General features: G+C 39.6%; 1 protein-coding gene across 2 annotated transcripts in view; it reads left to right on the forward strand.

The window, feature by feature from the left end:
- Positions 1 to 13,464, forward strand: part of NELL1 (NEL-like 1 (chicken)) — a 293,636-nt gene that overhangs the window by 58,120 nt on the left and 222,052 nt on the right. For both annotated transcript variants that reach the window (XM_010563709.1, XM_010563710.1), the window contains 4 exons: positions 1,601 to 1,697; positions 7,137 to 7,209; positions 7,457 to 7,539; positions 12,978 to 13,112. In XM_010563709.1, the coding sequence (XP_010562011.1) occupies positions 1,601 to 1,697; positions 7,137 to 7,209; positions 7,457 to 7,539; positions 12,978 to 13,112 (388 nt within the window). The remainder of the gene's footprint in view (positions 1 to 1,600; positions 1,698 to 7,136; positions 7,210 to 7,456; positions 7,540 to 12,977; positions 13,113 to 13,464) is intronic.

The raw sequence follows: 13,464 nt of genomic DNA on the forward strand, positions 1-13,464 counted from the left end.
CCCAAAGCCCGCCCCTGTGGCCCCCCCCCCCCCCCCCCCCCCCCAAACCTTGCCATGCAAACCCAATACATGTGGCAACTTACAACACAGAAATCAATGATTACACTGGGTGAGCCTGTGCTAGAAACACTCGGAGTGTAAATGGGAAGATAACTGTGCAATGCGTTGTGTTGATTGACGTACGTTTTTTTCTTTGGTGTTCATTTTTCATTTCATTTTAAAGCCATAGCTTTAAAGAAAGAAGAAAAATATTTTCACCCCTTTTAAACTTACAGATAATTTCACCCCTGTAAGCTACAGGTCTCGATGCATTCAGAGTCTTTTCTATTGGCTGTCATGCCGGTGTGATTACACAGTCTGCTTGTGAGCTGGATAGTAATGGAAATGTATTTCAACATCTTCTCAATAATCCTTATTAAGCATGCTGTTTTTGTTATGAAGCAGTAAGTTCATGGCTCCCACTGAAGTGACATGCAGTATGAGAATCCAGGGTCAGTAACTTTGGTCTTGAATTTTTTGTATTCTAAAATGATGATATCATTGTTGTAGTGGTCTGAGTTCTTGAAAAACGTGCTATGGAAACTTCATTACAGCTTTCCTAAAAATAAACAAATAAAAAACCCAAGCAAAACCTTTTGAAACTCTAGATACTTATTTTTGTGAATTTAAAGTGCTGCGTTACAGCAATTTTTCATGAATTAATTTTAGAAATTTGGTGTGTAGATTACTGCATTCATGTGCAAGTTTATGCAGTACATAAAGTTTGCTTATGGACCTCATGTTACTTGTTGTCGTTGTTATTTCATATTGATATTATTTCTAGTTCCTTGAAGAATAACCAAGAAAATGTCCCTGTAGTGCTAGGTACCAAACAAATACAAAATGGTCTTACTCTGTACCAGACCTACCAGTGACATGGTCAAGCTGGATGTGCAGCAGTGGCAGCGCATGTGAGGACCCAGGCCAAGTGAATTCAGTGACAGCAGCAAACAGGGGAGAAGTGGCTAAAACAAAAGGTCCAAGGATGAATAACACAAATGCAGAGACAAAAAGGCCATGGGAGTAGTGGTGGAATAAAGTTTCTTTGCGATGTCTATTCAAAATTCTAAACAGTCTGAAAATCCCAAAGGGTAGTTTCTCTGGTTGGATCTTGTGTGTGACTGCACTTTTTCTCCAGAACAGGTAGCTGAAGGACAGGTAGCTTCGGATAGCTGAGTCTGAAGGACACCCATAGGCTAGGATGGTCCCACTTTGTTGTTTTCCCTACTACGGTGGGTTCTGGCATTGTGGTTTTTGTAGCCTAGTGCTGCACAGTTGGACAAAGGGGAGTTTCAATTTTATGCGGTCTTTGTGTGTTAGTGATTTTAATAGTTGTTTTCCTCTTTGTTTTTTTTTTTGCTTTTAAAGTTGTCGTATACATTCATAACTGTCTAATGATAAATATTGTGTTTAATGAAAAATGTCGTGGGTTGTTTTTTTTTTTGTTTGTTTTGGTTTTTTTTTTGTTCTACTTTCCATCTTTTATCATTAACTGATCTTGACTAGCAACTTCTCAGAGGAAAAAGAGGATTCAAGTAATGGCAATGTATTTTCTCTACAGGATTTATGAACGCATCATTGATCCCCCAGAAACTAATTTGACACCTGAAAGCAATTTATGGCTGGGACAGAGAAACAGGAAACATGGCTTCTTTAAGGTAAGCAGATACAAAATGGCACACGAAGACGGAAATTAATAAACAGTCAACCAGATATTTCTGATTAGTTGTCTTACACTCCTGAAAGCTGATTTGTGTGAATTTTAGTAGAAACTGTGGACTGGGGATTTGAGGCACGTCCAACACTTAGAGAAAAGGGTCTCTTCCTGCAAGGTAGAGTACCGTAGTCACCGACTGAAGTGCCCAGTATTTGGGGGTTTTGTTTTGTTTCCTTACTTTAGGTTTCACATACCTGCTTGTGCTCTGCCTAGCCACTCCTGGGGACAGAACGAGACTGTGGAGGCAGCATCAAAGTCTATCCTTGGCTTTCATCTTTAAACCTTCCCGAAACAACAGCTTTGCTGTGGTCTCTTGGCCAGTTGTGGTCTTAGTTGCGTTTGGAGGCCGTTTCCTCCTCGATTTTACACGCTTGAAAAGCCCTCTCCTGTATGTTTTCTTTCAGCTTTTTTTGGCCCCTGGTGAGACTATGTGATTTTCTGGTTGAGGCTGAATGGCTGAACCAACCAACATACAAAATCCACCAATAAATGAAAACCACCCCCTCCACCTGAAAATTAATTTTTTTTACTTTGTAAGCAAGTTACAGAAAAGTTCCTGATATTTCTTCCAGTTTTGGATAACAAGCCATGGTGCAAGTGTTTATCGGTGAAAGGGTTTATAGTGCAGTGATAGGCCAATCTGCCTATCCTCAATATTGGCATGGATTTGTTGCCACGGTGATTTACCCTTTGAAGCTGTCAGTTCATAAGACAGGTTTACAAGTTGCTGTTTTTCTGAGGACCTCTCCTCCAAGTCCCCAGATTTCAACAAGCTAGGACAATTATTTTATGCTAAAATTATTTAAGCATAGCAGCTAACAGTTTTAACTGTGAAACAGAGGTAAAAGCTAACTTTTTACTTAAATGACGGTCCAAGAGTTGCTCTGAACCTAGAGTACATTTCATCCTCCAGCAGCTGAGCTGTCACTGTGAAGTGAAATTGATAGTATTATTTTATTCTACAGCTGTTGTTTTTTTACCTCAGCTGCTTCCCATAATTCCACAGATGGTAAACATATGTTTATAGCTACATAGGAAAAAACCGAACTTATATTGGATTCGCCCATCTTAAATTCTTATTTTATGCAGGCAGTCAGAGCCTCAGAACTCTGGGATATTATATGTTTGTAAATTAATATTTCTACGCGTTAACACTTTGGAAACAGCAGGGTAGCTAATGATATGCTAATGAGCTGACAGTTTTTATTGATCATAATGAAAGCCGACAAGTGCCTTACTTTGCTTTATGCATGCTTGAATATTTTACTAACTTCAGGGCAGAAATATAATTGGTTGTATTTTTTTAATCCTGCTTGAGAGTTTCAGAAATCTTACTTTTTTTTATGTTACTCATTGCAAAAACTTGGGATTTTGCCAGTTTGTAAAGAGTACACGTCTCTTTCCATATATTTACATGCTCAGTAGGACCTCCCTTTCTCTTTCAGAGCAATTTGTTTCACTGTTTTAGCATATAAAAAAAATGGATCTATTTTCCTTAATGTAAACAGAGATCTGCAGGGAAATAAGAGCGTTAAAAAAGAATTAGCATTTTTGTATGTGTGTTGGAGCCGTGATAATCTATGTAACAGAAAGCACTGGATACTGTTCTATCATCTTCGCTGCGCCAAAAATTTTCTTACTTCAATGATAATTAATTTGTTGTGTCTCTCCGTAAATGAATAGCATTAAAGCACATTTTGGGCCACACTCTCATGCCTATTTTAGATCATAATTCTTCAGTATATCAGAAGAGGAGGGGGGGGATATGATATTCAAAAGTCACGGTGGCCAGTTGCTGCCATTTTTCTTATTTATGCTTTTGTTCCACATCCTTGCTTACAGTGATTATTCCACAAGTAGCCCTGCTGTGTCTGTGGCCTTGCTGGGGAATGAAGTGCTCTATGGCATAATTGAGGGAAGCGAAGTCTCACCCCTTAGAACTAGTATCTCTTACTAGTTGTAATTTACCTGCTACAGCCAAGCATTTGGAGTTCAGACAAGATGGAATGGTTTTAGCACAGCAGTGGTGGGAGCAAATGCAGAACAGACTTAAGATAGCTTTGGCTGTGTCCTTTGAAGGGAATCTTATTAATTACTTCCTTCGAAAAATACACGCTGAACCTTCAGGTTTCTTTGTGAGGCCCAAAGCCAAGTTTTGTTTTAGGGCTAGAGGTTACCATTATAATCAGATTAGGAAACCAAAGTAAATGCAACTGAAAGGAGGAAGAGAGTGATACCAGACATCCAGGGAACCCTCATTCTAGGATGGATCTGACGGCTGTCAGGATCAGAATTATCTGCAAAATTCATTTTATTGCTGGGGAGAACCCTTCCCCCTAAGGCTCCCTCCAAAGAGCTGCTGCAGAAATGAGCTTATTAATGCATTGCTGACTAGGTGATTCATGTCAAAAGATGTTAATTTTCATATCTGCTCTAGCAGGCTCAATTGATCCTGCTGCTGCGCCTGGGGATTGTATAGTAGGTGTTTGAAAACTATGTTGGTATTTTTACTGCACCGCATCATATGTATACGTGGGCCTCTGTAGTCATTTTGGTCGCAGAGTCATATAGACTAAGGTGAGGTAAATACAGTGCCAAGGGCAACCGTTGAAGCACCTGGCATGGGGCGTGCGTGCCCGGTGTAGAGGAGCACAGCGCGGATCTAGTGGAGATCTAGTGGTGTTGACACAGCACTGCCTAAGCGCAGGGTTTCGGGCACATCTGCCGGTGCCACTGTGCAGAGCCTTTCGCCAGCGCTGGCTGATGCAACTTGCACAGCTGTGTGGCACGCATTATCTCTGTGGGAGAAGTAGGTTTTAAAGAGGGTGAGAGGCAATGGAGGAAATGAAAACGCAGGAGGGGAGAGCTCATGGAATATACGACCCTTTTCACAGAGTGTGGGAGGAGTTCTCTATTTAATGGAGACACGAGAGTGCAATAAACAGGGCTTTTGTATTACGTCCTCATGGGGTGGGCTTGATACTTAGCGCTGCAGGCATGAATTTAGTCTTGTAGCTGGTTATCTGCCTGCACAGACGAAGGCTCTTCAAGCTAGTGAGTCCTGATGCTGAACCGAAGCTTTGGTTGTAGTTAGCCAAATGCTTTAATGATAACATAAAGGTGATGTCTGCTTGCGAAGGGAAAAACCGGGAGGATTTTGACCACTGACATCTCCCTGTCAAGGCCAAATCCTGATGTCCTTGCACAGAACGTGGACTGAAGAACTCTACCCTGTGCCAAGGTGAACCAGGGCCCTGGGCTTCCCTTGGGGAGCTGTGCACGCCTAATTCTCCTTCTGGCTGTGGTCACAGAAAGCTCTCGGCAACCGGGACTTAATGCTGAAGGAGGAATAGTCCAAGTTTGTTCATACGTGTTACAATAATTATGGCTGTAATAAGTGTTTGCCTATAATGAAGTCTTTCTATTAAAAAAATACATCAGCAAAATTTCTGCTCTTTGAAGGTTCACTTCTATATTTGATCGTATTAATTCTGTTTCAGGGGGTTTATAGACTTAGAAGGCATCTCTAGTGGTGAATTGAACTTCGTACGTTTTTCCATGGTAACATGCTTTCATGTAGCCAGAAGTCAAGGCACAAAAATAGTTGTGTTTCCTCTTCAGGTTGTATTTAAATGCAAATCTAGCCAAAAGACAATTGAGCAGTGGGTCTCTGATGCAGCAAACATGTTTGAAGTTCAGTATGCACTTTTGGAGAAAGAAAAAAAAAAAAAAAAAAAGGCGGAGGAAAACATCACTTCCGTCTGGATGATGTGCTGTTAGCTGTGTGATATGGTCTGGTAAAACTTCCTAATCTCATTTACTCTTGGTTGAGCTTTTCACTGGAGAGGCTTAAGCATTGAAATATATTTTTGTGCTTCACCTTCTAATTTCTCGCTGATGACTGCTAGCAGAAAGTATGTAAAACGGCTTTCAGGATGTTCCATTTCCAGTGACAGTATTACTTCTCATTATTATGATGGTTTCATTATTCTCATAGATGAAAAGGTTAATAAATGAATATACTTCTGCAAGAAAGACAGTATGATCTGATTATGTCTATTAATATTTTCAGTTAATATTTGATCATGAAACAGTAAGCAGGAAACGGTGCTTGCTGATCACCTTCTGCTGTTTTAGCAAATGAACACATAAATTTTAAGTGTTACCTACTGTACTTGCCAGGCTTCAGGGGCGATCTGAGATCTATATTTTATTTGTGGATAGAGTTCAATGTTTTGAGCAAGTGACACTGTCCTCAGTCTGCAAAATTCACTCTATTGCAGTTTAACTGAAAATTAAAACATAGTATTAAAAATCAGTAATTTAATTAGATAATAGCTGCCACAATGATAAATTTCCTTTCACATTAAAGAAATTCTTCTGTGTTTGGAAGGAGCTGGAGCCCTGTCACAAACATCTGATTAAGTCAGGGAAAGCGCATATAGCAGCACCAGAAGTCCCTTGTTTTCTCTTGCTCCTCTCCCGTGCTGACCATGACGTTATTAAAGGTAGTGGATCTTGTGGAGTAAGTATGTTACACAGTCAAAGATGGAGCAAGAGCTTCGTACTGAGCTTAAAAGAGCAAACACAAGCTTCAGCATTTTCTAGGCTATTTGAAGGATCTAGGGTTCTTCAGGACCCAGGTGTGCAGGGATACCGGGCAACCCTTTGTGTCTGCTGCTTCCACCGGAGATATCCTGGCAAGTCAGGGACAACAGAAGATGCGGCCAGTGCCGGACCTTTTGGTCCTTCCTCTCTCCCGTCCTGCCCAGTTCAGGTTCTGAGCCTCAAACAGCCTGCACTAGCTGGCTTTGTCCTTGGAGTCCTGATTTCTGCCAGTCCTGCACAGGGGATCTTTCCATCTGTCTGGGTTAGAGAGAGGATTTAATGCTAACTGATGGCGTGATTACATGAACTGCCTGTTGAAATACAAAGCTAGTAGGCTAAACTAAACCAAACAACTGAAGTGTAGACTCTTACTTACCTCTTGCACTATATACTTCTCTTTTCATAATGTTTCATTTCACAGTCTTATTTTGCTGAATCGCTAAAGAGTATTGCCGTGTTTTCTTTTTGTCTGTTGGAAAAGTGTGTCATGGGCTTGAGTAATCCCATTTTTAAGACACTTAAGCAGCTTACGTTTGGCAATTGCAAAAGACAAAGCAGTATGATTTCTGTGTTTTATGAAAATTAATATCCAAACACACAGGAAGATAGGAGGAGTTGTTATATTTTGTCTGTCTTCAGTTCTTTTCCTCACAAGAAGAGTGAGCTGGTCAATTTTTTGCACCCGCTTGAGAAATTACTTGTGAAACAGCTTGTACAGGTCTAAGTGAACGTTTGCAATCAATATTACCAGTTTTCTCTTCTTTTTACAAAGGGTGTTATTCAAGATGTGAAAGTCATCTTTATACCTAATGGATATATAACGCAGTGTCCTAATCTGAATCGCAGTAAGTAGCATTTTTTTTCTTCTCTCTATTTTAGATTTTTTCATACAGATTACGTCTTTGTTTTAAAAATAATCTTTTCAGGCTTGTCATTTTTGCATGTGCTGACTTGCAGAAGGCAAAAATTCTATGTAAACAGATTGCATTTTATGTTCAGATAAATCAAGTCTGATATACTATTGGTTATTTATGGGTTATTGTGTCTTTCCTTCTCTTCCTTTCTGTTTCTTTTTACTCTTCCTTTATTGAGCATGCCCAACCTGCAGTGATTTCTTAAGTCTGGTGCAAGGAATCATGGATTTGCAAGAACTCCTGGCAAAAATGACTGCAAAAGTAGGTACCTAAGCTTCTTTGTCAGTTGCCTATTTCCTTCTGTGCTAAGACCAACACGAAAGTATTTATTCCTTTTGCAGTTATTCTGTGTTTTCATGGTAGAGCCTTTTTTTTTTTTTTTTTTTTTCCTCCTTCTGCCAGTAGCCCTATCTGCAGCGGACTTATGGATATAGTTTCACGGATGTCACTTAAGCCTCATACGGTTTCTGTTGTCTGCCTTATTATTTGTAAGATAGTGACAAAATGCCCAGGGTCTGATTTTTTGTAAGAAGCCTTAGCATGATTTCCCTTTTCATGCTGAGGGATAAATGCAGAAACAAAGGAGCGAAATCCCTCACAATTTCCTCACCATGTGATGCTGTCAGAGGGGTGTGTGTTTGCCTATGGGAAGTCCTGTGAAGTCTTCAGGACTGGCATAGTCTCCTTCCTGGCAATTGAAATGAGGCCCCAAAATGGAAATGCCTATGAAGCTGCCAGCTGTGCTGATCTTGACATCACCTTTGATCAGTGGCTTTTACCAGTGTAAAAGTTAAGTTAACCCAGCTCCAGGCGGTGTGTGCTTGGTCTTTTTTTTTTTTTTTTTTTTTTTTTTTTTTTTCCCTCCCCCGGTTTGGATTGTGTATAGGATGAATACGAAGCTATAGTGGTTTTTTGTTTGGGATTTTGGATATTAGCTTTAGGCTCGGCTCCCCCAATAGACAGCCAAGGCCCTTCAGCTAAGGCAGTGGTGAAGTTTTGGGGTAGGAAGCTGTGTTTTTGAGGTGACTGAACCCCTGATGTGTGTTAAAGGGCAGTCTGCGAACACTTTTTGAGGTTAATGTTGGTGAACCATCTGGTCAGTGGTAAAAGGCAATTAATTGCCTCATCTGAAACAGCACTTATGCGCTAATTACTTATAGATTTAAGTGTAACTACAGCCAACCTGTAGATGCCTTTAATCTCAGTGTAGTTACTGAACAGGAATTTAAAAAATAAGATTTGCATAGCAGTGCTGCTAGTGTAAAAGAATTATACTTGTTCCTGTGCTGCTTTTGAGTGTTCTTTTCCTTCCTAATAGGAAAGGGGAAACTTTGTTTTTACAGAATATGCGCATTATGCTGACAATCTGCTTAGCTGACGTGCTTTGGACAGCGAAATGTGAAGCTTTTAGTTCAGTTTGCTGCTTGTACTGTGAAAGAGGGGCAATTATTTTGAGCCCTGCTGGTGGTAAGAGCAAGTTCCAATTATGCACTGTACTGAGTAACTTGCTTTCTGTGCTGTTAATTATATTTTTGCTTGCTAGTACTTTACGAGGGGAAGAAAATAACAGTATTTGTACTGCAAAGACTCTGTGCTTCCATGAAGTGGCACTGGGGTAATCCTTCATTGCAAGTTCCTTTTCTGTTATAGCAGTGCACTGACCGTTTTGTTGCAGTTCTTCCAGAAATACTGTTGTCCAGGAAAAATGCATGCAGCAGGAAAGGAAGTTAATTCGGTAGACAAATGCAAGTTAAAACTAGAGGGACTTGAGGGAAGCATTAAGGTTTGTATCTACCTTTTCAGTCCTAGCCGCAATAGCCGCAAGTGGTACTAATGTAGATACAAGCATATCATATGGTGGCAAGGCAACGAGCAAGGCTTAGAAGGGCTGTGCAGCTGCCTGCAGAGATGCCGTTAAGCAGGGCAGGTGGTCGGAGAACGGCTTGCTAATGTACATGAGCGATGAACCCCAGATCCTGGTCCCGCACCAAGAGATGCGAAGCAGGAACATGGTGTTTTGGAAAAGCGGGCCCCGTGGTTTGATGTCCTGTTGTTGCTTTTAGGTTCCATTATATCTAGGATTTCAGTTTCTCCCTCAATCTGCATTTGGTTACAGCTGTTTTACGGCATGGAATATTCCAGTGAATGTTTTTTGCAATGCATGCATATGGGCAGTGTATATAACGTAAAGCTATGAAGACTCAGACCAGGGCTTGCCTGGGGAGAAAACATCAGGCTAGTGGCTTCAGGTTCCAATAATTTGGTGGCAGTGCAAGTTATGCAGTACGTGCGTAGGAGGAGAGAGTACCTGCTTGGTCGGGCTTTACCTCAGGGTCCCATGAGTCTAGTGCTTGCTCAGGATGGGACATGGGGTCTAAATAAGGGGCCCAGCAGAGCGTTGTCGTAGCAGATTGTCGTTGAGTGTTATGTACAGGAGCATTTGATCATGGCCTGTAACAAGCCAACAGCCGTTATGTCTTCATCCCACCTATGTCTTGTGAAGACGTAGCTTTTAGAGATGAGTAAATGCTAAATTTTTAAGCAAAGATGAGTAACTGCTAGCTTTGTAAGCCCATTTTATTTTTGTCATCATTTGAATTAAATCTGAATCTTTGCAGTATACTAAGTTTAGTTGCTTTAATCTTGTGTCCTTAAATAGAGAGACACCATAGGTCAGAGTGTTAGAAATTTGGCTAAAATGTTAATTTGCTGCAGGTGAAAAGGATCATGTTGTATTTCAGCATTCCTAACTGCCGTGCTGGAATACTGTTAGCTCCTCTTTAAATACAATCGCTAAAGTAATTCATGCAACTCTAACAATCTACTGAAATCCGTCTGGGCATCTCCTGCATTTCTTTGAGTGGAATATAATTTCTTTTTGGTAAATTATGGGCCCACACTCTAGGGTGTGCTTTGTATTCAGATGTGTTTGTTACATGAAGACTTTCAGCACAAAAATTTCTAATGAATCTTTCCTTGGTTGAGGTCAGAAAGGTTGAAGCTTCAGCTTGGTTAAAACCAAGGAAAATCGAGCATTGAGTTCATTGATAGACTAGTTAATCTGGTTTGTTTACATCATGGATTTATATGGCCGTGAATACTTTTGTGAATAACAAAATTTTCCTTGTAAATTTTGATAGTTTGGAGGTTTTTTGATGTTTTTGTTTTTCATTTTGCCAGAAACAATACATTTTTAACAGAAGTCTGTCATCTTTCCGTTATTTGTATGGGCAAAGGAGAAGCAAAGAAAGTGTTAAATAAGTTTTGCGAATAATAGCTAGCCAAATATTCCTTAATGTTAGGAACTTAGGATCTGGTTAGTATATGGAAAGTGTTTGGTACAGTGTGGGCTGCTTCTCCCTCATGAGTTTATTTCTATTCATAACTTAAAAATATTTGAAGCTTGAGAATTTTCTACTTATGTTTTAAATGTTCAACAAATCTAGTTGTGTGCATTTGGCAACATTTGGAAGGATATTTCAGCTAATTTTAAGGAATTAATTGTCTTATTGAGCTCAACAGAAGTTTTTCAGTTGAGGCTTGAAGTTGAGAAACAGAATGTTTCTGGTCACTCTAGTATAGCAGGTAACAGTTAAATGCTGTTTCTGAACAGATTCTGTGGGCTGTGGTACGTTCACTGACCTCTGTCTTGGAGGGTTTGTTGTTGCATGCCTGCCTTCTGGTGATCTACTTGATTGATTTGCTATGTATAAGGTATTTCTTAGAACAGGAAGTAAATGATTTTTAAGTAAATGAAGCTTATCAAGGTAATGCAAATGACAGAAAAAAATTAATAAATTGAAAATATTTATTCTCCTGGAGCTTTCTTCTTTTTCTAGGGAATAATTTCTAGGACAGACAAAGGACAATATCAAGTACCACTTTCAAGTCTGGGTATTTCTAAAGTCCTTTCTCTCTAAAATTTGTATAGCCTATTTATATGGGAGTGTTCATGACCCCCCCCCCCCAAACAAACCAAGATATGTTAATGAAGATGTTCAAGACAAATCAAACACCTTTTTAACAAAACTGAGTGTATTTTATATACTGTAAATATAATGACCAAATATAATGACCTGAAAATGGTTTCTGCTGAAAACAAGCAGTTCAGTAAGAGGATGGTTTTGCCTCTAAAATGTGAAAAGCAGTTTTGAAGTCGCTAGATCATGCTGAGTCTGGGGGAGATGAGTATCAATCCCCTGTTATCCCAGAATAACAACAAATAAAGAGCTTTCTCTCATGAGGACTGCAGGGGGAAAAAAAAATCACAGAAATTGGCTTAGTATTTCTTTTCTTTTTCTTCCTCCTAAAGTAAGTTGCTCTCTTACTGGCAGGAATGAAAAAGGACATATTAGAATACTTTCATTTAAAGTGGATGGAATTTTAGAGGATAGAATATATGAAATTCAGGTATATGGCATTATGTAAAAAATACTATAGCACTGTGCATTCCTTTTTTTATAAAACTTGCTACTATTAAAATGTAGCAACCTGTAATGTAGGATAATAGCATCATATTTATAGCAGAATAAAGTATGCATTCGTCTTGTCTTGTGCCAGATTTAGGTAGCCTTGCTATTTGCAGTGCCTTCAGTGTGATGGCTTATAGGCATAAGACAAATATAAAGAGTCAAGACCTTGAGAAACTCTTATCCAGCTGGTACCAGGGTAGTTTTTAGAGCAATGGCAGTTCTGGGGCCTGAAGAATGCACATATTTACTTCTAAATATTAAGCCTGTATTTAGATATTGATTTATTTTTAGTATTAGTAAATGGGAAAGTCATTTTGAGTGCTCTTACGGATTAGAGATGATGGCACTGGGTACCAGGTGTGCGTAGGCGGGGGTTGTTCCTCTCCAGAGGATGGTAAGATGGTACCTTGTACGAGGGGGAGCTCTGTGATATGGCTTAGGACAGGGTGGTTCAAAAAGCCCTTTGCTGCTGCTACGTGAATGAGCGTTGTATCCACTTACTATTGCATAGTATCTCATCAGTAAACATAGCAATTGCTAGCGTGCAGATGTAATACTTGGAAAAGATGCATCAGTTTTAGTTTCTTGATATGCATTTTAGTAGTTGGAATTGAGGAGGTAATGGGAACAGCAAAGGGCATTAAGAGCTAGCCACCAGCCCGGGGTTTACTCCAGGAGCATGGCTTCTCCGTTAATCACAGTCTGGGAATATTTTGTACTACACTGAATTAAAATGCTGTCTTTCCCCTCTATATCTTACTTGCTATTATAAGGTTAAGACCTTTCTAAAAGTCAGAAAGTATTAGTCTGGCTGATGCTTAACAGTGATGAGATGGGGATGATTAGGAGAAGTCAGTCTGCCAGTCTTCATGCTTTCTGACTTGCAATCAGGTTGCTGAGCAATTAAGACTTTTTTTTTTTTAAAAAACAATTGTAGTTTGTGTACTTTTGGTAGTGCCCGGACATTCCTGAGGGGATCTTGGTGGGGTTTGTTAGCAGTACAAGAGACGACTGCGTGAGTCATAACTGTTGTCAGTTAGCATGTATAGCTCCATCGAAGTCCAAAGAGTAGGGTTAGTTTATACCTGCTGACATCCTGGTTCAGTGTTTCGAAGGTTGTAGTCAAACTTGGTTCGGCTAAAAATAAGTATACTGCTTTCTCATATTTGCTTTTTTAAATCATGTGTTTGAATTGCAGAAATCTCATCAAGTTACTTTCATTTATAGTTAAATTATGCAGAAACAAGACTGAGTCAGTTGGAAGACTGTCATTGTGAGAAGACTTGTCAAGTAAATGGATTGATCTATAGAGACAAAGACTCATGGGTTGAAGATGATCACTGCAGGAATTGCACATGCAAAGTAAGACTTTCTAAAGGAGTTTAAGGAGTAGGACCTAATTAAAATGTGAAAATGGTCCTTGAATACATAATGTTAACTCTGAGAATTATTATGTTTTTAGTATGCATCTGGTGGCAGTATGAACAATAGGGAGCGAAATGGTAAAATAAAGAAATAAAAAATTGACATTGCTTATGTGCAGGCTTCATAAATAAAATCTGCTTTCCCTTGACAATGCTTTCTTATTTGCTGTAATTATATCTGTGAGGACTTTACGGTTTTGGGGTGAAAGCGTGGCATTGTCTGCGTTTGGTTTGGAATTGTTTTCAGTGCAGTAGTTTTTTTCGAAAAGGAAGCATTATCTTAATAGTAT

Source organism: Haliaeetus leucocephalus, unplaced genomic scaffold (genome assembly GCF_000737465.1).
Source record: "Haliaeetus leucocephalus isolate CR32 unplaced genomic scaffold, Haliaeetus_leucocephalus-4.0 Scaffold173, whole genome shotgun sequence".
In the NCBI taxonomy this organism is placed as follows: domain Eukaryota; kingdom Metazoa; phylum Chordata; class Aves; order Accipitriformes; family Accipitridae; genus Haliaeetus; species Haliaeetus leucocephalus.